The 26755-nt window shown below is 43.3% G+C and overlaps 2 protein-coding genes and 1 long non-coding RNA gene across 8 annotated transcripts in view; 1 reads left to right on the forward strand and 2 right to left on the reverse strand.

Moving 5' to 3' along the window:
* The window catches only part of RALY (RALY heterogeneous nuclear ribonucleoprotein), an 81484-nt gene extending 62202 nt beyond the window's left edge, over positions 1 to 19282 (reverse strand). For 2 of the 6 annotated variants that reach the window (XM_045194567.2, XM_045194566.2), the window contains exon 1: positions 18811 to 19282. The gene's annotated coding sequence lies outside the window, so the exon portion shown is untranslated. The remainder of the gene's footprint in view (positions 1 to 18810) is intronic. The other 4 variants (XM_045194568.2, XM_045194565.3, XM_024559178.3 and 1 more) reach the window with 3 other exon arrangements.
* On the reverse strand, positions 13916 to 16799 carry LOC139441024 (cytochrome c oxidase subunit 6B1-like). The gene is made up of 2 exons (XM_071221844.1): positions 16794 to 16799; positions 13916 to 14757 (listed from the first exon to the last, which is right to left on the reverse strand). Exons 1-2 carry the CDS (start codon positions 16797 to 16799, stop codon positions 14485 to 14487), a joined length of 279 nt encoding a protein of 92 aa, XP_071077945.1. The 3' UTR covers positions 13916 to 14484.
* Positions 19283 to 19422: 140 nt separating the features above from the next.
* On the forward strand, positions 19423 to 26244 carry LOC123479650 (uncharacterized). The gene is made up of 4 exons (XR_006655329.3): positions 19423 to 19491; positions 22180 to 22304; positions 22401 to 22585; positions 26054 to 26244. It is a non-coding gene; the product is annotated as an uncharacterized lncRNA (long non-coding RNA).
* The last annotated feature ends 511 nt before the right edge of the window (positions 26245 to 26755 follow it).

Here is a 26755-nt window from a genome sequence, read left to right on the forward strand (position 1 = left end):
AAGTGAAGTTCACTTAGATCTACCAAACATCCCAAAGTATGCCAGGGAAGCCCCTGGCCCCATACCCTAGGAGTGTGTAAGGCAGGAGTACCAAACGTATGGAGTTTAAAGTGGGGCCTGCCCATGGCTTATGCTTGCTGCTTAGGGTCCTGGAGGAAAGCCTCACTTCCTTCTCTGGACCTTAGTTCATCAGCAAAACAAGGGGAGCAAATGAGTTGTTCTCTATGAGCTGAGAACTCCTGTGAGTTCAGAAGCTGCTTCCTACAAATAGTGACATTTAATATGGGAATTTTTCTAACCTATCAAGTTTTTAACTTCATTCTTTCCACTCCAAGCTGTGGCCAGTCTGAAGCTAACGAGGAGCCAGACCCAGAATGGCAGCCATCTCTGATACCATCATCCATTTGGCCCTTGTCCAAAAAGTCTAGTTCCTGCCCAGACCACAAGCAGATGCTCAGGCCCAAAGATATATTTTGTCTGACCCACACAAGTTCACAAACTCCTAAGTCAACTGCCAACATTTTAAATCAGGTGTCATTTTTTTAAAAATTAGATTTCTAGCTTCTCTTAAAAATAACAGTTATCTGGCAACACTAGACCCTCTGGGGTAAAAAAGATCAAAGGGCCTACTACAATCCTGTCATTTATTTAATGCTTTCTCATTTTATGTAAAAAATTCATGCTAACTTACCATCCATTCTATAACATGATAATATAATAAACTTTTTAATTACTAGTTATAATATTTAAACCAATCCAACTCCAAAAAACCTGAGTACACTGACACTTTAGGAAGACATTATCTTGTGACTTCATGTATCATCTGATGTGCAGCCATGTATCCTAGCTTTAGAAACTCTGCGACAGTTTATCCAATCACTCAAAAAGCACTTAGGTCCTATGATAAGCACTGAGAAAACATCAACAGGAAAACCGTAGTTCCTGCCTTCATGGAGCTTATGGCCCAGTAGGATATAATGAAAAGCATCTATACAGAATAGGAAGCACAAAGAAACACTACGCTGAGAACCCTGAGAGTATTCCACAACATAGTGACCCTTTAGGCAACATGTTTAACTTTTCTGGAACTCTGTTTCCTTGCCTGCAAAAAGAAAAGGATTAATTAGGCAGTTGCTCCTAGAAAGTCCTTTCCAGCTCTGACCGGGTGGCTCAGTTGGTTGGAAAGTCACCCCGTACACCTAACGGTCATGGGTTCGATTCCAGATCAGGGCACATGCCTAGGTTGCTGGTTCAATCTCCATTTGGGGTGCTATGGGAGGCTACTGATCGATGTTTCTTACACTGATGTTTCTCTTTCTCTCCCTCTCCCTCTAAAATTAATATAACATATTCTTGGGTGAGGGTTTAAAAAAAAAAGTCCTTTCCAGCTCAAAATTCTACTAGCACCATAAAAACTTAGCCCAATACCATTTCTTGAGTCCCTAACACTTATTAGCTTCCTCCCTTTATCTGAGAAATCATGATCAGTTGTCATGGAAATTACCATGGTGCTCCACATAGTAGATGACGATATTACAGTAATTACAAGAAGCCAAAGGGAACTGGCAGCATAAAGAGTCACTCTGAAAGTCACCTACTTTCAACACATAGGAGTGCTACTCATTTGAGCTAGGAGGTTAAAAAGACCAGGTACAAACTCATAAGTAAAACAGTTTTTATTTGTATTATATGTCATGGTTTCCTTCATGAGACATCAGACCTACCTCCCCCAAGCTTGTGAGTGTTAGAGGCTGTAAAAAAAGCCAGTTTTATAAGGACAAGGTTCACTGAGCCTTGACTAGTTTGCTGTCCTTGTGAAGTCCAAAAACAAGCCACATCAGACTTACTAGCCAACAGGGGCACCAAAACTTCATGGTAAAATGAAGATAATTCATCTAGTCCTAGGGGACTAAGAGCACTGTGACTGGGCAAATTTCCTTCGGTATTAGGGAGTTCCATCAAGAGCCCACCCCTACCTCCCGCCCCAACCAAGCAGGTAGCAAAAATGAATACAGCTGACCAAGTGTTTCCAAAAAAAGTACTAGCCTGGTGATAAATGGCAACTGGCACTGGGCTTGAGTATCAAAGAGGCAAAAGGAAATGGTGTGGACTTTGACAAACTTGACAACAAATATGCTCTGCCTAAAGGAGACAGCCAATGAGGAAGCAGTGTGTGGAATAAAGGAGAGAAATGAAGAACATGACTTTGTAAACTCAAGCATTTTGCCAAACTAGGCTGGTGCTCCAAAGGTCTTCCCCAAAAATCAGAGCCATGTGCCTCAGAGTCCAAAAGAAAGCCAAGCTATAAGCTTCTTAAACATGGACTGGCCAGTGCATAAGGAGTCATAATACAGAAAGTCCCTGGGTAGAGGACTCAGGGAGTAAGGCATTCTGTAGAATACCTGGGGGCTGTTCCCACTCCTGTGAATAGAAAAATTGCTCATGGCCAACATCAGCCTCCAGCCTCTGCTACTTCCTCAAAAACCCTTCTCCCTCTTCAGGAGAAATCAGTCACCCTCATAGCCTATCTGCCAAGGCCTCTGATCTCATACATAGTATCTCCACTGAAAGGCAGCCCCAATCTTCCCAGGCTGGAGTCCAACTCAAAATAAAAACACTGCAGGTCAAACGAAATATGTATGCAGGGCAGACACAACCCAAGGGACTACCAGTTTGCAACTCTGATCTACAGGGTAAAATCCTCTGAAAAGATCTGGACTGAAAGAATTTAGGACTCCCCTAAGGACCATAACTTTTGTCAAAGAAACTGCTTTTCCAAGGAGCTATCCAGGGTCCTATATCACTTGGATCCTGCGCTTTAAAAACCATGATTCCACAGCCCTCTTCTCTGGCTTGATCCACTGTCAAAACATCTTTTAAATGGAAGATGTAAAGAAGACATTAGGTATCTATTATATGCAAAGCACTCTAGGAATACAAATGCTTGAACCTTACCTCTCCTAACTTTTTGACTTTTACTACCTACATCTTTCCATGTTGGCCTAGATCCCAATGCCACCTGTTTGTCACCCAAATTACTACAGACCCAAAACACTGCTCCGCTTGACTTCACTCCTTTATACCACACTCATTTTAATGGCTTGGTTCAGCAGCTTGGTTTCCCCTCACAGGGATACCAAGAAAACTCTTCTCCTTGGACTCCACAACTAAAAATTCATTTTCTTTACAAAAGAGTTTAATTGCCCCAATACAGTCATTCTTGAGAGTGAACAGTACACTACTAAACCTATGCTCTCCCCTGAACCAAGATGGCTTCACTCCATCATTATTCTATCATCTCCAGATTCCCTCAGCATTTCCATAAAAGCAGTACCACCTTTGCCAAACAGAAGACTACTGCCCCTACAGTAACTTAATTCAAGGAGAAAAGGTTTATTGCCGGAAAAACTTTGTTTCTTCAAAACCAGTTTTTAGGAAAAGGTGCTTGTCAGCAGTAAGCACCATGGCACAAAAGAAGTCAAGACAGGATGTAAGGAGGCTAACAAGGAAGCTCGTATGGGGAAATTAATATTCCTATAGTCTTATTATGGCCAGGATAGGCTCCATGTCTGAAACAGGGTACGATCCCACAGTCCCTGGCTTGACAACATGCTCCCTGAAGACAATCTTATTCATTGTGAGTGTCACCCACAGCATCTAGTACAATGCCATTACATGGTAGGCACTCAAATGGTCATAGACACATAGAATACTACTCCTGTAAGAGCTCTCAGTGTACACATCGAAAAAACTAAGGCCCACTTTTTCACAAAGGTGGTGCCCAAAGCAAAGAAGGAAGCCCCTGCCCCCGCCAAAGCTGAAGCCAAGGCAAAGGCTTTGAAGGCAAAGAAAAAAGAAGATCCGCACATCACCCACCTTCCGGAGGCCTAAGACACTGTGGCTCTGAAGACAGCCTATAAATATCCTGGGAAGAGCACCCCCAGGAGAAACAACCGTGACCATTACACCATCATCAAGTTCCCCCTGACTACTGAGTCAGCCATGAAGAAGGCAGAAGACAACGATACACTTGTGTTCATTGTGGATGTCAAGGCCAACAAGCACCAAATCAAACAGGCTGTGAAGAAGCTGTATGGTATTGATGTGGCCTAGGTCAACACCCTGATCAGGCCTGATGGGGAGGAGAAGGCATATGTTCGACTGGCTCCAGACTATGATGCTTTGGATGTTGCCAACAAAATTGGGATCATCTAAACTGAGTCCAGCTGGCTAATTCTAAATATAAAAATTTTATACTATTAAAAAAAAACCCTAAGGCCCAGAAAACTTCAAATGATTTGCCCAAGCTCACAGAATGGGTGAATGACAAAAAGAACAAAGGCTTTGGAGAAAATAACTGTGTTGAAATCCAAGGTTGCTATGAGACCTTGGATAAGTCACCCAACTTTTCTCAATCTGTTTTCTCATCTTCAAAATGCAAATAATACCTATTTTTGTGGGGTTGCCATGAAAATCAAAAGAGATTGTCCTATACATACAACCATCATTCAGGAAATACAGAGGTTAAAGAAACATTAAACATACCAGAGATGCAATGAGCAAAATTCAGAACACAAAAAAACTCAACAGGAAAAACAGCCAGTTTCTTCAATAAAAGGAAAAAAATAGAAATGAACTTATAAAGAGATTTTAAAGACCTAACAAGCAATTACAATGTGCACGTTATAGGAATCCTAATCAAACAAACTGTAAAAACAGGACTGTGACATTTATAAAACAAACGGAAATGTGAACACAATCTGGATTTTGATGGTATTAAGGAATTGTTACATTTTATAAGGTGTGTTATGGCATTGTAGCTGTTTTTTTTTAGTCATCTTTAGAGATACATTGCAAAATATTGAACGATAAAATGATAGCTGACATTTTCTTCAAAGCACAGGATGAGAAGTAGGTAGAGGTATAAATGAAGTAAAATTGTGAACTGGTAACTGTTAAAGCTGAATGATGGGTAGGTCCATCATGCTTCAATAACCTACTCTGCCTACTCTGTACATTTTTGAAATTTTCCCTATTAAAAATAAGAAAGAATTGGTGAGGTTCAAATCCTGGCAACTCCATTTACTAGCAGTGTGACTAGGAATGTATTTCTAACCTCCTTATGTCTCAGTTTCCTACCTGTATGTTAAGGATCATCAGAATCCATTTCCTGGGTGAGAATAAGCATGTTTTTTTACTATATATAAAGATTTATATGTGAAAGTTTTATAAACATAATTATAAAAGATATAAATTTAAATTCTATAAATGTATAGATAAAAATTATATTAAAATTTTATAAATGGAATTTATATGTAATATATGACTATATTAACATACAATATAAAAATACATGTTTGTATATAATGGAATTATATAGTAATGATATTTACATATAATTTATTATAAAGATTTCTGCGCACACACACACACAAAGAGGGCTTAATACAAAGTAACCTTCAGTACGTATCAGCTCTTTTGTATGAACTAAATATGGTATCTTGACACAGTAATCACAGTAGCTATTACAAATATGAAAGGCAGAGTTAGGTCTAGAGCCCAGGTCAGATTTTTAATCAGGTACTCAACTAGTGCCATCAATGAAGGCCTAGATACCCTCTGGTGAACGGCAGCTCTAACACCCCCAGTCTCTCCGGGCAAATACCTTAGGACCTGCCACTAGATGAGGAGCTGCCTAATGTTTACCATGAAAGTGCTGCTCTCTGGGAGCAGGCAGGGCCACCGAATTTCCCCCAACCAGGTAATTTAAGGTACATTTTCTAATATTTGCTGACACAACAAAGAAGTAAGGCTCTAAGACATGATCAATATGCATGCCAGCCTTCAAAGTGATTTGGTAAAACTACAGAAAATAAATACCCAGCTAGAGTCCACCCAGTGGGATAAAAGCTGACAAGGAAATGGCAATTTTTCCCTGAGCAAATATACAAGTAATAGATGAGCTCTGAAAGACGAAGCTCTTTAGGTTTTGATATTCCCCTCCCTCCCCTTCCATTTTAAGAGAAGACAAACTCTCTTTCAACACACTTCAATATAACTGTTTGCTGGATTAATTTCTTCCCTGAAATGATGTAATTATAGGCAAATTCATTCTCAAATTCTATCCAGTTTAATACAAATTGGCTTGGGAATGGTATGACCTTTTCCACCTGCTCCAGGAGGATATGAGAAGGTATCACCACCCACCAAGAACAGGTCACATCCTCCCCTTCTGCTCATTAGCAAGAATATGACATCTAGTCACTCATCTGTGTTTCTGCTCCAGTTGTTCCCATTGCACAGAATGTCCTCTCTCCACCTCTGCTGTCTAAATCTCTCTGAACATAACTTTCTGGAAAAAAGGGGAGGAAAGCGAGAAGCATAGCAACTAAGAAAAGATATCTGGGTGTTGCTTCTGGGTAATCTGGAAGATACAATCCAAAGAAATATTGGTGCTTCATAATTTATAAGTAAAAGTCCAGGCAGAATATTAGAAATTGACCTACAGCCAAGATTACTCTATCCAGCAAAGCCATCATTTAGAATGGAAGGGCAGATAAAGTGCTTCCCAGATAAGGTCAAGTTAAAGAAGTTCATCATCACCAAGCCCTTATCATATGAAATGTTAAAGGGACTTATCTAAGAAAAAGAAGATAAAAAATATGAACAGTAAAATGACAATAAACTCACAACTATCAACAACTGAACCTTAGAAAACAAACAAACTAGGCAAACCACTAGAACAGTAACAGAATCATAGAAATGGAGATCACATGGAGGGTTATCAGTGGGGATGGGGGACAATGGGGAAAAAAGTAAAAGGAATAAGAAGCATAAAGGGTAGGTACAAAATAGACAGGGGAAGGTTAAGAACAGTATAGGAAATGGAGAAACCAAAGAACTTATATGGATGACCCATGGACACGAACTAAGGGCAGGGAACATGGTGGGAGGCAGGTGCAGGGCAGGGGGGAATACAGAGGAGAAAAAGAAAAGTAAAACTGTATTTGCAGATGGCATGAACTGTACACAGAGAATCCCAAAGAGTCCACCAAGAAACTACTCAAACTGATAAATGAATTCAGCAAAGTAGTAGAATACAAAATTAATATCCAGAACTCAGTTGCATTTTTATGTGCCAATAGCGAACTAACAGAAAGGGGAATTGAGAAAATAATCTCATTCACAACTGCTAAAAAAAGAATAAAAATACCTAGGAATAAACCTAACCAAGGATGTAAAAAACCTGTACATGGAAAATTATAAGACACTGAAGAAAGAAAATGAAGAAGATATAAATAAATGGAAGCCCACACTGTGTTCATGGATAGGAAGAATTAACATTACTAAAATGTCCACACTACCCAAAGCAATCTAGATTCAACACAATTCCTACCAAGATCCCAATGACATATTTCACAGAACTAGAACACATACTTCAAAAATTTATATAGAACCACAAAAGACCCCGCATATCAACATCAATCCTGAGAAAGAAGAACAAAGTTGGAGGAATCATGCTACCTAATATCAAACTATACTACAAAGCCAGAATAATCAAAATAGCCTGGTACTGGCATAAAAACAGACACATAGATCAAAAGAATAGAATAGAGAGCCCAGAAATAAACCCATAACCTTTATAGTCAACTTAATATTCACCAGAGGAAGCCAAAACATAAAATAGGCTAAAGATAGTTTATTCAATAAATGGTGTTGGGAAAATTGGACAGATACATGCAGAAAATGAAACTAGACCACCTTCTTACACCACACACAAGAATAAATTCAAAATGGATCAAAGACTTAAATGCTAGACCCGAACCATAAAAATCCTAGAGGAAAACATAGGCAGCAAAATCTCAAATATTGCTCGTAGAAAATTTTTATTGGATATATCTCCCCAGGCAAGAGAAACAAAAAAAAGATAAACAAATGGGACTACATCAAACTAAAAAGGTTTTGCACAGCAAAGGAAATCATCAACAAAATAAAAATATAACCCACAGAATGGAAGAACATAATCATCGATACATCTGATAAAGGGTTAATTTCCAAAATTTATAAAGAACTTACAAAAGTCAACACCCAAAAATCGAACAACCCAAATAAAAAACAGGCAAGCAACCTGAATACACTTCTCCAAAGAAGACATACAGATGGTCAAGAGACATATGAAAAGATGCTCAACATCACTAATCATCAGAAATGCAAATTAAACCACAATGAGATACCGTCTCATACTTGTCAGAATGGCTATCATCAATAAGTCAACAAACAACAAGTGCTGGCAAGGATGTGGAAAAAGGGGAACACTTTTGCACTGTTGGTGGGAATGCAAATTGGTGCTGCCACTGTGGAAAGCAGTATGGAGATACCTCAAAAAAATTAAAAATGGATCTGCCTTTTCACCCAGTGACTCCACTTCTGGGAATATATTTGAAGGAACCCAAAACACTAATTAGAAGAACATAAGCACTCCTACATTCACTGCAGTGTTATTATTTACAATCACCAAGATATGGAAGTAGCCCAAGTATCCATCAATAGATGAATGGATAAAACAACTACGGAACATTTACACAACGGACTTCTACTCGGCCGTAAAAAAAGAAGAAAATTTTACCCTCTGTAACCGATGGATGGACCTGGAGAACATTATACCAAGTGAAATAAGCCAGTCAGAGAAAGACAAATACTATATGATTTCATTCATATGGAGAGTCTAATGAACAAACTGAACTAACAAGCAAAACACAAGACAAACTGATAGATGGAGAGCAGATTACAGCTAATTGGGGGGAGAGGGCAGGGTGGGCTTAGGGGCAGAGGGATTGAGCAAAAAGGACTCCTGGATATGGACAACAGTGTGGTGATTGCTGGGGGTAGGAGGTATAAGGAAACAAAATGGTAATGGAAAAGAAATACAATAAAGATTAAATTTTTAAAAGTTACATCATCTGATTTTATAATTTAGTGTTCATAACCTTATCTAACTTGCTCCTCACAATAACACTGTGAAGAAGTCAAGATATAGAGTATGAACCCCATTTTTAGATGAGAAAATCCAGTTTACCTGGCCAAATTAGTTCCAGGGAACAAGAGTAGACCTTATGCTTCTGAATCAAGCTCTCTACACAAAAATACCTTATTATTAGCCACATCTTCACGATTATCTAATCTCCTCAAAGAAGTCCATAGGTTCCCTGAAGGAAAGAATATGCTTAAGACATTTACACCATTCACAGCACAAAGGAAAGCACTCAGTGGGCTCTGTACAGTTTGGCCAGTTGATTTCAACACTGTCCCCAACCTTTGAGAACAAACACAGGCATATTTTCTCTTTTCTAGATCTCACAGAAAATGCTAAATTGTTGAAAGAAAACAGGAACACAACACAGCATCCCAAATTAACATTTCTTTTTTGTGGGTAGGGATAAGAAAAGAGGAAGAGCCTTTCAAGATCAGAGTAAACTCAAGGTTCCCTCAATTTCCCAGAGCTCCAATGCTGCATTCAAAGAAGGCTGGCAGAGACAGTGGCAATGGGCTTCAAGAACCACAATAAGTCACAAATTGATCAAATGCCAGAAAGCATACCTCAAATAATTCTACTTGCAAGCAAAATAGAGAGCTAGTTTACTTCAAAACTGAATATAACAAAACTTAAAATGATTTAATATAAAACTTGAAATTTCCTTCATTCCTAAATAAGAAACTAGACAACATCAAATTTTTCTGTAACTCAGCCAGAGAACTGATATGAAGAGAATAGAGAAAGCACTAGGCAGATGTCTGGACATCCAAACCTGAAGGGGATCTGAATGTTGTCCCCTACCCTAATGTTCTTGACTTTACACATTGGGTGTGTCACATCTCAGCAATAGAGGATAAATATTTGGATAACAGGCAGAAGGGAAAGAGGGAGGGAAAGCCAAAAATAAATCTAAACAGTGAAGTCATATTCAAACAGGTCTCCTTGCCTAGTCATATATCCACCAATTCTGCTATTTCTAGTCTGAACCCTCAACCCAGACATCTGGGCCAGGGCAGCAGGGTTAAGAAGCAGCTAGGATACTTTGTACTTACCTGTTTCCCTCTCAAGACTGAAGACAACTTCTGGGCAGGAATCACATCTTGCTTAGTTTTTATATTCTCCATAAAATGAACACATAGTAGGTACTCCAAATTCCTGGTATAAATGGTTGAGCTTGGGAATGGAAAGCAGTTTGATTTCCAAGCATAATCACATTACAACAGCTAGGCAACCTATTTAGCATGGTAACTCTACCTAAAACCCTAATTTCAGTAAGAATTGATTTTAATTGATGTGAAAATCAATTTAAGGTGAGTCTTTAAGGTCTGAACAAAAGATATTCTTGTGTTCAACTGATTCAGGCGCAGCTATCATTATTACATTGACAGCACTGTTCCTCAGTGCCAGCGTACAGCTATCTGCAAGAACGAAGTCCCAAAGCTTTGAAACGGTCTATGTAAGCAGGGAACAACATTTGACTTCTCAGCGCAGCATAATCATACCTTCCAGAAAGAAAACCCAGACCTGGAGAAATAATGAGTTATGGAAATTATTCTTTTAAATGTACTGCTGAGCTTGCTTTCTCACCAGCACAAAGACTTACAAAGGAAACTACACAAACAGATCAAGAGACACCATACAAACAGCACCTTTAACTAGGCTTAGTAAAATCCTTACTAAATCAAATAAACAGGAGACAGCTATATACCAGATAAATGCCTCTGGAATGGAGAAAACCTAGCCAATGACATGAAGTTTCTAAACCTGGCCTTCTAAAAGAGGATACTTACTTAGAATAAAGCAATGATTCTTACCTTGACAAACACAACCAGTATTCAGTTGCTACAGATGGCATTTCAAGGGCCAGGTAACCTCAGTAGAGGTATCTACCTCATAAAGCTAAAACTCTAAGGAAATGCAATTTTCTGGTCTAGCATTTTTCCAGTTCTAGTACTGTTTGGGAATCTTGTACTAATTTTTTTCATTTTCCCTTTATCATATTATTTTTCTAAAGATTTTATTTATTGACTTTTAGAGACAGGGGAAGGGAGAAAGGAAACATCAATGTATGAGAGATACATCAATCTGTCGCCTCTCACATGCCCCCAACAGGGGACCTGGCCCACACAACCCAGGCATATGCCCTGACTTTGAATCAAACCAGCCCACCTTTTGGTTCACAGGCCGGCACTCAATCCACTGAGCCACACCAGCCAGGGCAATATCATATGACTTTAAACAGTTTGCCACATATTTAAATGTAATTTTTTTACAGTCTTGGGCTCCAAGTTAGTCCCATGGGACAACAGTTCCAAGTTTATAATGGAACTCAGCAGACAATTTGATAAATTCATCTCACAAGCAATTTTTCAGCAATCTGCCCATTCTCAAAAGCAATATCCATTTGCTGATATACTGTAACGTACCTGTAAACCCAGTTTTTAACCCTCTGAGAGACTTCCAATGCTCTAACAAAGCCCTTTCTCCTTCCAAAGATGAACTCTTAAGTCTCTTACACAAAACCAGAAATTCAGGCTGCTAAAAGGTAAAAGTATCATTCAAGATTATCTAGCCCAACCCCCTTGTTTTACAGACAGGAAGACTGAGATCCCAGAGAGTATTAGGTAATTACAATTAATGTGAGTTTGGCAAGCATCAAAAGCCCACTTAATGCTATTTCCCCCAGTGGAACTGCACCGGGCACGTTGGGAAGATGGCCAGATTTGCACCTTAGTCAGTGAAGCACTCCAAATAGATGTGCCCGAGACTCACAAAACCTGAGTATTCAACTGCAAACTCCCCACCCCTACCCCAGCATAGAGAACATGAGGCAGCGGATGGCTGAAATGGCTCTTTGGGGATACAGACTAGAACCTAGGGATAATATCCCATCCTTCCTCCCCTCCATTTATTCACATGAAGGCCATTATGAAGTGACAGGAAGACACTAAAACTCAGAGGAAAAAGGAAGGGCAATAGAAACAGTCAGAAAAGATAACTAACGATGACACTTGGAAGCTGCCTGATTCTAGTTCTTCACAAGTGAGTTGGACAAAGTGACTAGAAACTCCTAGCTCAAGAAACCTCCAGTCCTTTTCTGTCCCCAGCCCCTCAGCATTGGACCGTTCCAAAATTTCAGGGACCTCCCAGATTATTTTATAAAGAAACAGGCCTGAGAAGAAAAAGGGCTTTGTTAAGCCCGCACACTGAGTTAATAGCACGGACCAGATCAAATGATCCTCAGGGTCATGACTAGGCTCACAATTTATCTCACCGTCCCTCTTACAGCCCATCACAGATCTGAAACTTTCCTTAAAATATACAGGGGCGGCGGTAGGACAGGCTACCATTACTGCTATCATCTCCCCGTCAGCTGTACATTTTATCCATGAACATAAAATTGAATAAAACTAGGCTTTTACACTCATGTGAAAACCGTCCTATCTCCATCCAACCCTCCCCCTCCACTACTGATTAAGAAAAAAAGGAAGAAGGGAGGGAAATAAAAGGGGAGAGTGTGATAGAGGGAGAGAAAGAAAATACCTCCCCGCCAAGGGACATTTTGTCTAAATCATCATCTCGAATCATAAAATGTTATTGCTAGAAGGGACCCTTGGAGTCATCTCATCATTATTTTCTATCATTATTCAGATGAAGAAGCCTGAACCTTGGCCACCTGACAAGACTGGGGCACAGAGCAGGATCTCCTGACTCCTGTCCCTAATAAAAATCCCTCCTGCTCCCTTCCCGTCCTGTCCCACCCTGACCTGCCCACCTCACTCTTTCCACCACCACTGTATCTAAGCTACTGAGATCTGCTACCCTTCTGGATGTGAGCTCCCCAAGATGTTTTACTCATTTTTGTTTTCCCAGTGCCCAGCAGAGAGTCAGCAGAGTTGACTGAGGGAGAAGCATGCTAGTTCATGGAGAGCAGTGCCAAAGGAAAGTGTCTGGAGAAAATGTAAGGTTTCCTTGGCTTTAACACTAGCAGTGTTCAGAGCTGTGCAAGGCCTGAGTGTCTAAAATCTAACATTTCCTCTCTTCCAGAACTAGTGTTTACATCATCCAGTTTAATTTACCCAAGGGTAATTTACCCAAGGGTAGTTGCCACATTTGCCATGCCATACTCTTCCCTCACTCCTGCTCCCCCATCCTCCCAAGAAGTAGGATCAGAAGACGCTGCATGAGAAACCTGTCTTACGTGCTCCTTCTCCTGTGTCCTCACCTCAATAAACAGCATCCCTATCTATATATCTGCACCAAGCAGAAATCTAGAAGTCATCCTTGATTTCTTCCTTACTCTCCATACCAACAATCTTTGATTCTCATTGCTCAATTCCATTTTCCTCCTACATCTCCCACCCCTCCACACACACCCACTATCTTCGTCTGAAACACCATCACCTCTTGCCTGCCATTACTGCATCAGCCTCCTAACTGGTCTCTTTGCCTATGGTGCTCTAGCCCTCAAATCCACTCCCCAAATAGGTAGCTAGAGTTATCTTTCTAAAATGTACAGAGGATCATAGCCCCCTTCACCTTGAAATGAAGTCCAAACTCTTCAACCCAGACAAGGCCCTTTCACGACTTGGCCTCTACTCTGCCTATCTTGCCAGTCTCATCTCTTGCGACATCCACCCACTGCATGCTTTATGCTCCATCAAGGAATCGTGAGAGACTTATTTAACCCCAAGGTCTGTTTCTTCACCTACAGAATGAAAATAGTAACAATAGATACTGCTGAAGGTATGGGAAGAAATGAGTTAAATGCATGTTAAATGCTTAGAATAGTACCTGGTAGATATAGGAAAAGGGCCAAAAGTCTCACCTATTACCACTACCATCTCTAGACTTGCTATTCCTTCTGCCTAGAATAGTCTTATATCTCTTCATTGACTCCCCATTTCTTCTGTTCCTGAGGTCTAGGGTTAGCCAACTTCTCTGGGAAAGGCTTCCCACCCTCCAACGCTGAGTTTGTTACCATCCTCCATACTTCTCACACTGCCTGTTTCCTCGCTTGTCTTCCCCACCAGGCTGTATACCCAAATACCCAAGCTTAGTACCACGTGTGGCATGCTTAATAATTGTTCGGTAAATGGAAAACTTTCCAATAATGAGATGCCCAATGAAGAGATTCTCAACAGGTAGCCAATTCGAATGGTGGCCAGTTGGCTGGCTGGTCTACATGACTTTAAAGTTCCCAAACTACAAGATTCTGTCCAATAAACAATTCAGCACACTCTGACCCCAGTACCATACTCAGTGGTTTGGACCTTAATATGTAGGAAATATCAAGCCATCAGATTTTTTGTTTTTTTTTACACTGTTCCAACAAGTATTTATTGTTAGTTAAGCCATGATCCAGGATCCTAGGGTGGGATATACCCAGGTCCCCCTTCATGTCCCTGGGAGAAGGATGGAAGACAGAGGACAGGTGGGGAGCAGCCAGTTCAGATCTTCCCAGGAAATGTGCCCTCTGCCCGGCGGTCATCCCAGGCCGACACGCAGGATATGGGGCAAAGGGACTTGTACACACGCTGGTACCATTCGCACGTGGAAATATCGCCCCCTTTAGCAGCCATTGCCTTCTCACAGTGGTGAAAGTCCAGGTAGTTCTGCCAACAGTTCCTGGTCTGGTTCTGGTTGGGGAAACGGCTATCAAAAGGGGCAGTCTTGTAGTTCTCGATTTTGGTTTTGATGTCTTCTGCCACGCTTGCTGACTCCTAAAGACGCCCCTGAAGCCGCTCGCAGCTCAGTGTGTTGCCATCAAATTTTTTAAGGAAAGAGTAACAAGCTCAGATCTGTTTGTTGCCCTATTTACCCATCTCTAGAATACCTCCCATGCAACCCCGTTGGTATCAGGACAAAATTCCAACTACCCTTCACAAACATAAACACCGCACCCCACCCCAATTACACAGACACAGAAACATGGAATTTTGAGAGGCTAAATATGCCATTAACTCCATTTTAACCAGCTGCAAGCAACAAGGATCCGTAAACACCCTCTAGAAACCAAAAAGCTAATCCTTCTTCTGAGCCTTTATGGAAAGAGAGGAGAGCACAAAGAGGGAGCATTTCATAAAGGACCATTTAATCGCTCTCTGAGTAGTTCTGAACCTAGCACTGCTATTCATGATCGCTGCAGCCTCATATGCCCAAAACTCTGGTAGTCAGAAAGGCAGGTGCAAACAAGGCAAGGGTAGAAAGTCCTGTTGGTTCTATTTCAAGGGTAGGAGGTGTCTTTGGAAGACACAGAAGGGGTGAGTAAAGATCGCAAAAAAGGCTTCAGTAATAAGGAACTTCAATACAGAAAGGGAGGAGGAAGCTTAACCAGACGTACTACCAAGCCTGGGTTCCTGCTCTGGAGCCGCACGCCACACCCTAATGCAGATTTGGACTAATAATCATTTTGCATTTACATTACACCCTGAGGTTAAGGGAAGCACTAAGAGCACCAGCTTTGCCAATCACAAAAGGACAAATATTGTATGACTGTACTTATATGAGGTACCTTGAGCAGTCAAATTCATAAACACAGAAAATAGAATGGTGATGGCCAGGGGCTGGGGGGAGAGGAGAACAGGGAGTTACTATTTAATGGATACCATTTCAGTTGGGGAAGACAAAAAAATTCTAGATGGGTGGTGGTGATGGTTGCATTACAATGCGAGTATACTTAATGCCACAGAACTGCATTTTAAAATGGTAAATTTTGTCCCATGTATATTTTCACAAAATAAAGCACACCAGCTTTACAGTTATACTGTCTGCACTTACCAACTACATGACCCCGAGAAAGAAAGTCGTGTGACCTCTCTAAGCCTGTTTCTTCTTCTATAAAGCAGGGATAATAATAATGCCTAATTCACATAGTTCCTCTAAGGATTAAATGAGATGCTCCACAGAAAGTCCTTAGTCCAGTGACTGGCACATGATAGGTACTTAGTAAATACTAGCTACTATTCCTACTATTCACAACTACTACAATGCACTTTCATAGCCATTTTTCATGGTCCTTACAAAACCCTGTGAGAGTTCACAGATAAGGAAATTGAGGCTCAGACAGCCACAATGAGAGGCTTAGTTCATGATTTTACATCAAATCCTCTGCCCAGGAGAGGTGCTCTGTCCTTGCCACTTACTAACTTGGTGATCTAAGTAAGGCAGGAGCCTTACCTTGCTGTGTTCCCAATTCTCAATGATAGTTGTAAAAACTAACTCCCTCACAGGACTGAATTAGAAATGAAATCAGATAACGGTTACAGAAGAGTACTATGAAGTACTGTACAGTTAAACTGGTGATTTATGAGAACCAGCATATCTGTGCCCAAAAACCCGGCCTCCTCCTAATGCTAAACCCGAGACATGGAGTATGACTAGGACTAAGCAACATCCTTGTAATTTCAATTCACTCAGGATTCCTGGTCTTAAGGCTTGCATAAGTAACTTAGTGCCCTTTCAAAAGGTGGCAAGGTATGATAGAAATAAAAATACTACCGAACTGAGAAGCAGCAGATTGGGAATTCTAGTTCTGATTCTGTCAATAAAGCAATCTGTGGATCTGGACTTACTTCCCCTTTCCAAGTTCAGTTAAAAGGTAAGGGAGCCCTGGCTGATGTGGCTCAGTGGACTGAGTGCCAGCCTTGGAACCAAAAGGTCACCAGTTCGATTCCCAGTCAGGGCACATTCCTGGGTTTCCAGCCAGGTCCAAGGTTGGGGGAGTGCAAGAGGCTACCAATCAATGTCTTTCAAGCACATCCATGTTTCGCTCCCTCTTTTTCCCTCCCTGCCCTTCTCTCAAAATAAATAAATAAATAAAATAAAATCTATTTTTTAAAAAAAGGTAACGGGGGAAGGCAGATTAAAAAATGGTACCACAGGACCTATAAGACCCCTTCTAACTCGTACATACTGCAACTTCTAAATCCAGAATCTTGTAAAATGGTGAGCACAGCAGACTTCCAGACACCAAAGAACTAATGCAAATATCAGGAGACTCCTCAAGACCTGACCTAGAAACTCCCCTGCCTAAATTTTAGATAGTCCCCACACAGGGGATCAAACACATTGAAAAATTAGAACACCTGCCAAAGTTAATTTTAGTTCGCTTTTACCCCTCTGGGCCTCATCTGAAAATAGAAATAAAACCCTATTTGAAGGGAGGGAGCTGAAGCAGTTGACTTAAGCCACTTCCTGCTCCCCCTCCCCCAACTAGGAGCTATACATCTAAACACTGTAGAGACCAATGCAAGGTTTCGAGAGAGGAACATGCCAGAAACAAAATAAAGGATGGACCTCACTGTTTAAAATGACGTAACCTTTCTGATCTGGCTAGTGTGGCCCAGTGGATTGAGCACCGGCCTGTGAACCAAGGGGTCGCCAGCCCGGGTTCGTTTCACAGTCAAGGTACATGCCTGGGTTGTGGGCCAGCTCCCGAGTTGGGGGGTGCGAGAGGCAGCTGATCAGTGTTTCTCTCACACATTGAGGTTTCTATCCCTCTCTTTCTCCATCCTTTCCTCCCTCTCTAAAAAAATAAATAAATAAATAAATAAATAAAATACAATAAAATGACTTTGAGCCAAAACGCCAGGGAACTTCAGTGTGTTTGAGATCTGGAGTCTCCTGCATCCATCAACTTCTAATGGGCAATACTAGCAAAAAAATTATAGTAACTTCCTTCCCCTCAGACCTCCAGTAGCCCCCTCTGGAATTTCATCCACAATACAGTGGACACTAGCGCAGGCGTCAAAAACGGAGTTATGTCTCTAACGAGTGACCCAAGGATTAAATCAAATCTCTTCTGCACAAAGAGATTACAGAAGCTCACACGAATAAACAACAGGTACGAGCACCATGGCTTTACACTTCTGTGGCTACTAACTGATTTGAAGCAAATTATTTAACCTCTCTGCGCCTTGATTTCTGCTTGTGTAAATGGTGATAACCCCAGAAGGCCGCAGTGGGTAACAAATGAAATAAGACTTACGAAGTTCCTGAGTTAAGTCCATTAAATTTTACCTGTTGGTATTAAACACTTCTCTCACATATTAGTTTCCCTCCCTGAATCTACAAATATGCTTCGAGGCGACTTTCTTTTTTTTTCTCCGTTTCACGGAGGGGCAAACTGAGGCTGGGTTGCGAAGGGGGCTGAGTCAGGTGCGGAACACTGCCCCAGGTCGAGGGCCTGTTGTTGATCCTCTCCAAGCCCAAGTGTGCAACGAGCCCAGGAGCCGCATAAGTGGGGACCGAGCAGGCGCTCAGGCCCGTGAGGACCGAAGCAGGAGCAGTTTTGCACGCCTCCGGGAGCCCGCAGACCCAGCTCGGGAGGGAAAGCAGAAAGAAGCCTGGAGCCAGGACCAGAGCCAGGGCCGGGCCCGCCCGAGGCCTCCCCCGCGCTGCCTCCCATCCCCACTCCTCCCCTCGCGGGGCGGGGCGCGAGCACAAAAGACTCCAACTTCCGAGCGGGCGCGGGCCCACCCCGCCAACTCCGGACCGAGGCCGGGCCCGCAGGGAGGAAGCAGACAGGAGACGCCAGGGCGGCCAGGAGCGAGCGCGGATGGGCCAGGCGGGCGACCCGGGGCGGCGGGCCCGGGTGGGGGCAGGTTTCGGGGGGAGGGCGCCCGGAGTTACTCTGGCTCGCGGGACTCCCAGGATGGCCGAAAAAAGAGTTTCTAAAAATAGGCAGCGGCCCGCGCGAAGAAGTGGGTGACCGAAAAGGAACTAGGAACACCTACACACACACCCCTAAGGAGACACCCGCGGCTCCCACTCACCCGCGCCAAGAGGTCTAGAAGAAGCCGCGCGGCGCAGAAGAAGGCGGTGCCGCCGTACTCCCGGGCGAAGGGAAGAGGGCGGACCTGGCCGCGGCTACAGGACCTGGGCACACGCGGGGGTGGGGGGGGGGGAGTCGCCCCCGCCGTCGCTACCGCCCCTTCAGCTTCTCTTAGGTGTGCCCGCCCAGCGCCCGCGCCGCTCGCGCGCCCAGCCGCACTGACAGCGGCGCGAGCCCCGCAGCTGCGAGTCCTTCCCTCGGCCGGTACCACTGAGGCGCGCGGGGGTGGGGGAGCCCGGAGCGGCTGCCCTCAACTCGGCCCTGCCTGCCGCTCTGGCCCTGGCCCCGAGCTCTCCTTCTTCCCCGCTTCTGTCTCCAGGGAAGGGCAAGGTGACACAAACGCCAGGAGTCCGCAGCTCCGCCCTGACACAGCCGGCTTCCTAGGCGCGTGGTCTCCCACCAACCCCTCAGCTTGGTTTCAGAAAGGTCCAGAGCTTCGGCGGGGAGAGGGGGGGAAGGAGGGGGAAGGAGGGGCCGGGGCGGGGCCCAACTGGGGGAGGGATGAAGTGGGAGCCTGCGGAGGCGGAGCTCAGGGCGGGAAGAGAGACTGGCTTGCACCATTATGGAGCCGAAGGTGGGCGGGGACTGTGGGTGTCGGTAACGGAAAAGAGAGGACCACGAGGCAAGTATGGAAGACAGCGGAGGGGCCAGGTCTCTGTTTGAAAAGAGGGGCTGTGGGTGGGGCTAAAGAGAGGCCGAACCCAAAGGAGGAGTCAAAGGTAGAGGGAGGCTGGGGCGAGTTTGGAATGGAGGGGAAGCCCGGAAGGGAGTAGGCGCTCCAAAGGTGGCCACTCTGGGGAGGAGCCGGAAGGAGGTGTAAGTAACCCAAAGTGGGGATTGCGAGGGTGGTGCCGGGGTGGGTGTGGCCTAAACAAATTCGCGGAGGGCGGTGCCCGAGGGATGCGGAAGAGACCTAGTAGACGGGAGCACCAGGTTTTCTCACTTTCAAAGAACCAGGTGCACAGTCTAGGGGAGGATCGGTCCTTACTGCCTAGCCTGGGCACTCGGCGGAGAGGCCTCCCTGAGAGTGGGGCTGGGGGTAGGTGCTATCCCCACCAAAAAAAAAGGTTAAATCAAGTACATTTACCTTTCTGGGGTGCAGAAAATGTTTTATAATTTGATCTGGGTGGTGCCCTCAGTCCTGAATATTGCTCCTGTCGGAAACCGTCACCTAAATCAGTGTTGCAGTCTCCAACGGCACAGACAGGTCTTCCAAGAGCACTCGAAGACCGTTGCATTTCAGTCCTCAGCTGTAGACTTCCCTGAAGGTTGGGAATTGTCCAAATTCTCCGTGCGTTGTCCTACATGTGATATGGTGATTGTATTTTTCACATCGCTTCCCCAGAACCTGCACCCTAAGAGCCCGTATTCCCAAGAACCGGGCAGAGCTTGAATTGAACCTTGGCTCTGCCAGAACAGCAGTTAAGCTCCACTTGTGTTGTTTAATGACCTCCGTGTCTTTCTTCAAAAGGGGGAAAAAAAAAAAGACCGTGACACCAATGCCAGGAACGTTCTTTCCCCACCTCTTTCCCTTCTTATGCCTCAGGTCTCTCTGCCTAAATATCCTCCTGAGAGAGGCTTTCACTGAACACCCCACCTAAAGATGTTCTCTAGTTAAAGATGTTGGCCTCTTGTTCACTTCCTTCATGGTACTAGTCTTGTCACTTATTTGTCTATGCGTTTTGGCTACCTCCAGATTGTTCAGTCTCCCTTGCCATGAAGGCCGGCTTGATTTCCTAGGCTCCCTAGCAGGTGACAGAGTTCTGGCCAATGATATGCAAGTGGAAGTTGCTTAGTTACTTAACCCAAAAAGTTTTTTAAAGAGACAGGCTCAACTGGAATTTGTCAGCCTTTGCACTTACCCCTATGTTCTGCCTGGAACAGAGATGTGATGCACAGAGGCACAGCGGCCATCTTGAAATCTTGAGAACAAATAGTGACTTGATAAGAATGGTATAGCAGAAAGACAGAAAGAGCCTAGATTCCTCCACACTTTTAATATGAGATAAAACCTCATATATTTGTGCCACTGTTACTATTAATTTTTGCTTCTTGCTGCCAACCATATTCCTGACTCAGACAACATAATATTTGGTTCTCTATAGTACTCAATAAATATTAGCTATTGTTATTTTGCCTGTATCACTTCGCATAATCATAACTACCCTATGCTGTGGGTATTATTACCTTCAGTTTAGAAGTGAGGAAAGCCAGACTTCTTCCCAGAGTGGGTTGTAAAGTTTCAATGAGATCAGTATCTATAACAGCAAATATTTATTGACCCTCGCCGTGTTCCTGACACAGTTCAAAATGTTTCACTTTTATTAATTCACTTACTCCTTACAGCAACCCTGGAAGAAAATGCTATTATTACTCCCACTTAACAGATGAGAAAACTGAACATTAGAGAGGTTAAGTGACTTGCCCAAGGTCATACAGTTAGCAAGCAGCAGATTCAGGATTCAAACTCAGCAGTCTGAGAACAATGCCTGGTATCTGGGGATGTGTGTTTGTGTATAATTTTAATTTTTTTTAAAAAAGAGTGCAACTCATAGTTAAGTGACTTGTCTAAAGCCACACAGCCAGAAAGAGGTGATGAATGTGAATCCAGGATTCAGACATAGGTTTGGCTGACATCACCCACATCATTAAGGGAATCCTTGTGGGTAAAGAGTTATGTGGCCTGCAGTGTTGAAGAGTCACATATGTTTGTACCGTGAGGAGAGGCTATGCAGAGAGAAAAGCCTAGAGCCATTCTCAAGGCCACTACGCCATCCAGATGAAGAATCTGAGGCTCAGAGAGAGAACATGACTCACCCAAGGCCATCCAACTAGAAAGGGACATTGCTGGGCCTAGGATCCAGCTCTATTCCAGGATTGGGACATAAGGGGTCAGAGGAAGACTGTTCATCCCTGATCTTAATAAACCTTGGAGAAAGCAATGAGTCAAGTGGCAGTGAGGGGAAACCCAGCCATTATACCAATTAAGAGGGCATTAAATTGAAGGGACACTTGTAGCCCTTCAGTTACCAGCCAGTGTTCTGACAGCCTCACCATTCTCTAGGAGTCCAACAGGGCTTGTATGGGGCACAGAGAGCAGCCCCTCACACCCTGACTCTCTACTAAAACACTTAATTGTTTGAGAGAAAATAATAGCACTCCTGTTATTCAGCCAGCTTTGGGTGAAGCTGCAATAAACTAATTGAAATTAAATGGCTTGGGTCTAGGAAGGGAAAGGGTCACTCCTAGGAAAATACAGAGCATATATTCGTTTAACAAATATTTATTCAGGATCTCTTTCTGTGCCCAGCATAGTGCTGGGAGCTGCAGTATGGCAACGATCAAAACAGGTAAAGGCCCTGTCTTCATGGAGACTTTATCTGCGATAGAACTGAAATCTGTCTAACCTCCACAACTCATAGACACAAAAAAAGGGTAGGTTCTTTATTTTGTATAATTGACAATTTTTCTCTTTTGCCTCCCCTATCTATTATTGAGAAAAATATATATAACTAATGAACAGTAACTTAGTCTCTTCCAGTTTAAAATGGCCGCACTCAGATAAGTGCAGGCACACCTCATCGTATTGTGCTTCACGGGAATTGTGCTTTCGCCAACGAGGTGGCAAGTTCCTCTACCAGTGCAAAAACTACAACTCACTGAAGGCTCAGACGATGTCTAGAGTTTTTTTAGCAATGGAGTATTTTCAGATGAAGGTATGTACTTTTTTTAGACATGATGCTATTGAACACTTGATAGACTACAGTATAGTGTAAACATAACATTTATATGCACTAGAAACCAAAAAAAAATTCATGTGACTCATTTTATTGCGATCTTCACTTTATTGAAGTGGTTCGGAACCAAATCCACAGTATCTCACTGGTATGCCTGTAGCATCTTTTGAGTAAAAGTTTCATGTTTCTATACCACCCTCACCCCTTCCTCTACTCAAGGTGGTTTCTGGGTGTCAGCCAGTCGACATATGAATCCTTATGCTGTCCTCTGTTACCTACCAGGGCTGGGGGCAGCACGTGCCCCTAAATATGGACCACTCTCCCCTCCCCACTGAGTCAATGGTAAGGTAGAGAAACCCCAGGATACTGTACAAGTATCTCACAACCTTTTGGTGTCTCTGGGCCACAGTGGAAGAAGAAGAGTTGTCTTGGGCCCCACATTAAATACACAAACACTGATGAAAACTGATCAGCAAAAAAAAAGGTTTTAAATCAATTTATGATTTTGTGTTGGGCCGCATTCATAGCCACCCTGCACTGCATGCAGCTGGCAGGCCACAGGTTGGACACCCCTGAAGGAAAACCCATCTGGAGCCAATGGCCAGAGTCCCACCCACATCTCCTACAAAATTAAATAACAGAAACGTCATTTAAAATGGAGTAGGGAGGTTAGAAGAACTGACTTCAACAGGAAGAGACATACCTTGCATCTATGATAGGAAGTGATCTACCGCCTCAGCAGAAAGAAGAAAAGATTCCTCCTTGTCCAGTAACAGTTCAGCCAATGGGAGACTGCCATAACTCAATCAATGAAAATTCATTATACTTTGAACTTTCAATTTCCTCCAATGGACTCTTACTTTAAACAGCCCCTCCAGAGTCCACAAGAGAGGATTTTCCTCCTTTGTTTCTCTGGTCTTGCTCATGTTCTACCATTAAACCGCATGTCCAGAAGTGTGATTCTTTGTTGTTCCTGAATAAACCCATTTTGCTAGACATATATCTGGCTGTCTATTTGCTTAAGGCCAATACTCCTCAGCACTCAACCCATGCTCCAAGGCTGATAACTGCAACTATGACCCAAAAGACTTTGCCACAGGAGCACACTTAGCTCATGGACTGGACAAGGGAAAGGTACTGGTACTATAATGCCCACAGAAATATCCTTCAACCAATGACCAATAGAGAGTTGAGGGTGACCCAATGTCCTCATCCCTCATGTGGGATAACTCTGAGGGACATTCTGAATTGCCTTGTAGAGTTCCTCAGTGAGATTATGTTCCATCTGCCGACAGTAGTAAGTTCTCTTTTCTGGATGCTTTTCCGACCAATCCATCTCCTAAAGCCCCATTCACAATTAATTGCTCTCTATTGAGGGCTTCCAAGGCACTTTCTCTAACTGCCATTTTATTGCTTGTGACATTGGCATATACTCAGGTGTGACTTTAATTAATTGAGGGGCCACTTGTTTAATATCCTTCTCCCCAACTACACTGCCAGTTCCAGGATGGTAGGGACCATGTCTGTCATATAATCTCATTGACTGAGACAGTAGCTGGGATCCTGGAGCCCACTGCCAAAGGCTTGGGATCTGGAGGCCCCACTCCTGTTCTATTTTTTTAAGATTTTATTTATTTATTTTTAGAGAGAGGAAAAAGGAGGGGGAAAGAAAAAGAGAGAAACATGTATGTGCAAGAGATACATTGACCAGTTGCTTCTCGCACACCTCCAACTGGGGACCTGGCCCACAACCCAGGCACGTGCCCTGATTGGGAATCAAACTGGCGACCTTTCGGTTCATAGGCCTGCACTCAATCCACTGAGCCACACCAGCCAGAGCAAGGCCCCACTCATGTTAAAGGAACAGTGTTCTTGAATGCTAGACCACATTCTAACTGGCAACACAAAGGGATGAACCATCATCCTCCTTGTTCAGCTCATACACCCCTATTAGGGGAGCCCTACTAGGCTGGCCCCTGACCTCCCTAAGGTCCAGCCCAACAAATATAAAGGGACTAAACCCCTCCAGGAGGGTTGGGAGTGGATGTCCAATACAGTAGCCACAAGCCACAGTGACTATAAATTAAATTAAATTAAAAATTCAAATCCTTAGTTAAAGTAGCCATATTTCAAATGCTCAATAGCCATCTGTGGCTTGTTGGCTACTGTATTGGGCAGCACAGAGTCACAGAAAATTTCCATCATCACAGAAAGTTCTATTGGACATTGATCACCTGGAGAATTACCTTTTACTGAGTGCTTCCCATAAAATGCAGCAGTCTGTTGAAGCATCTCAGGTACCTCACTTCTCTGTGCCTCATTTTCTTTAACTAAATTGGGGGCCATAATAAGTATCTACATCATGAGGTTGCTCTGAGAATTCAATGAGATATGGAAAACACTTGGAATACTATTGGCCCATAGTAAATGCTCAGTAGCTGGTTAGTTTTTTATCATTATTGTTTTCTTTATTTTTATTTAACCCACACAACAGGTCTATTAGGTAGATGCTATTATGATCCCCATTTATAGATGGGGAAATTGAGGCTGAGACCCCTGAAGCAACTTGTCCAAAGTCACATGGTAAGAAAGTGGCAGAGCAGGCTTTGAAACCCAAAGCCCACAGTTTTCTAGACTTCTTTGAGGGATGGGGATGGATTTGTCCCTAGACCAAACCAGAACTTTGTCTAGTTCCATAGTCCTCTTTGCCAAGATGAGTTCCTGCCAACCTTACTAGGGGCTCCAAGAGCTTGACTGATGCCCCAACCCCATCAGCAGGGGCCTCCACCATCAGCTGGCATCCGTCAGAAAGACTTCTCCTTCCTGCTGCCCTAGATGAGATGCTGGGCCCCGAGCGCTGTACAAATAGAACATGAATTCTGCTGACAGGGTAATAATAAGGCTCCTAAATCAGCACTTGGACTTTTTATTTTACATATATTACTCAAATTACATGTCAGGGATTAATATACATTATAAACCAGATGTGCCGGTTGCATATTTCTTTCTGGATCTCATGGGTGCCTCCCGAAACTGCTATTCATGTTAATCACACATTCTTCCCACCATGCTTGGGCCATGGTGGGGCCACGGTGACAGCAGGAGGGCCGGGAGGGATCAGGAAGGATGGAAGGCCTAGAAGAGCTATAAAGAACCAGAGCTGATTTTCTCACTTTGGAACCAAGCCCAGCTGCGTTGGGTTTCACAATCACTTCTGTATCTTTCTGCTGTGCAAGCTGTAGCTTTTAGCCTGGTGTCCCCACTGCTTAGCCAGGGTAAGCATTGGGGGCGCCATGGCACATAGACCCTATTCAGAGGAGGTGGTAGAGGCTGCTCATTGCCTACCTTAGGTTGATTCTTGTTTCCAGTGAATAAAACCCTGATATTGTTTGGGGCTGCAATGTAAATACCAAGCTAAAAATACCTTCCCAATTTCCTTACTGCTAGGTATGGGTGTGTGAACCAGCTGTGGACAATGAGATGGAAGAAGAAATATGTGGGGGATTCTGGAACCATCCCTTACTTCCTCAATTCCTTTTCTCCCCTTCTGGAACATAGTCGTGATGATCACTGCTGCAGCCACCTTGCAACCATGAGGTGAGAAGCATGTAAACAAAAGCTGATATGCTAAGATGGAGGTGTAAAAACATGAAAGGACTCTGGAATCATGTGGATATATCTGAGCTTTGATACCAGCCTTATTCTGCCTCCCTCCAGACACATTGTTATACAAATATAAGAAAAATAAGCCCCCATCTTAGGTTTGCAGTTATTGAGGCTTATCGTGTTCCTGATACAATTGCTTTCTGTGCCCCTGGCATCCACAGAGAAGCCATTCTTGGTGAATCTCCTCAGTCCTTGCCTCTCTTTTCTGAATTATGCCCATTGCCACATTCTTGCCCACACCTGCTTCTCAGAGAGTTGTCACTACATACCCTGCTGGGTGGGCAGTGTACCTTAGCCATAGCTGATTGAGTCAGTGGAATAGAGCTACCCAACTAGATTCTCCCCCTGAGAGTTTCAACTGGACCCAGAGACTTGCGTTCAGAACACACAAAGTGGCAACTGTAGCCTATTGTGGCCCTGGGAGGTATTTGTTTGGCCTATCCAGTAATTTCTTTTTAGATTATTGATATTAGAAAACATCAG

Source organism: Desmodus rotundus, chromosome 6 (assembly GCF_022682495.2).
Source record: "Desmodus rotundus isolate HL8 chromosome 6, HLdesRot8A.1, whole genome shotgun sequence".
Classification (NCBI taxonomy): domain Eukaryota; kingdom Metazoa; phylum Chordata; class Mammalia; order Chiroptera; family Phyllostomidae; genus Desmodus; species Desmodus rotundus.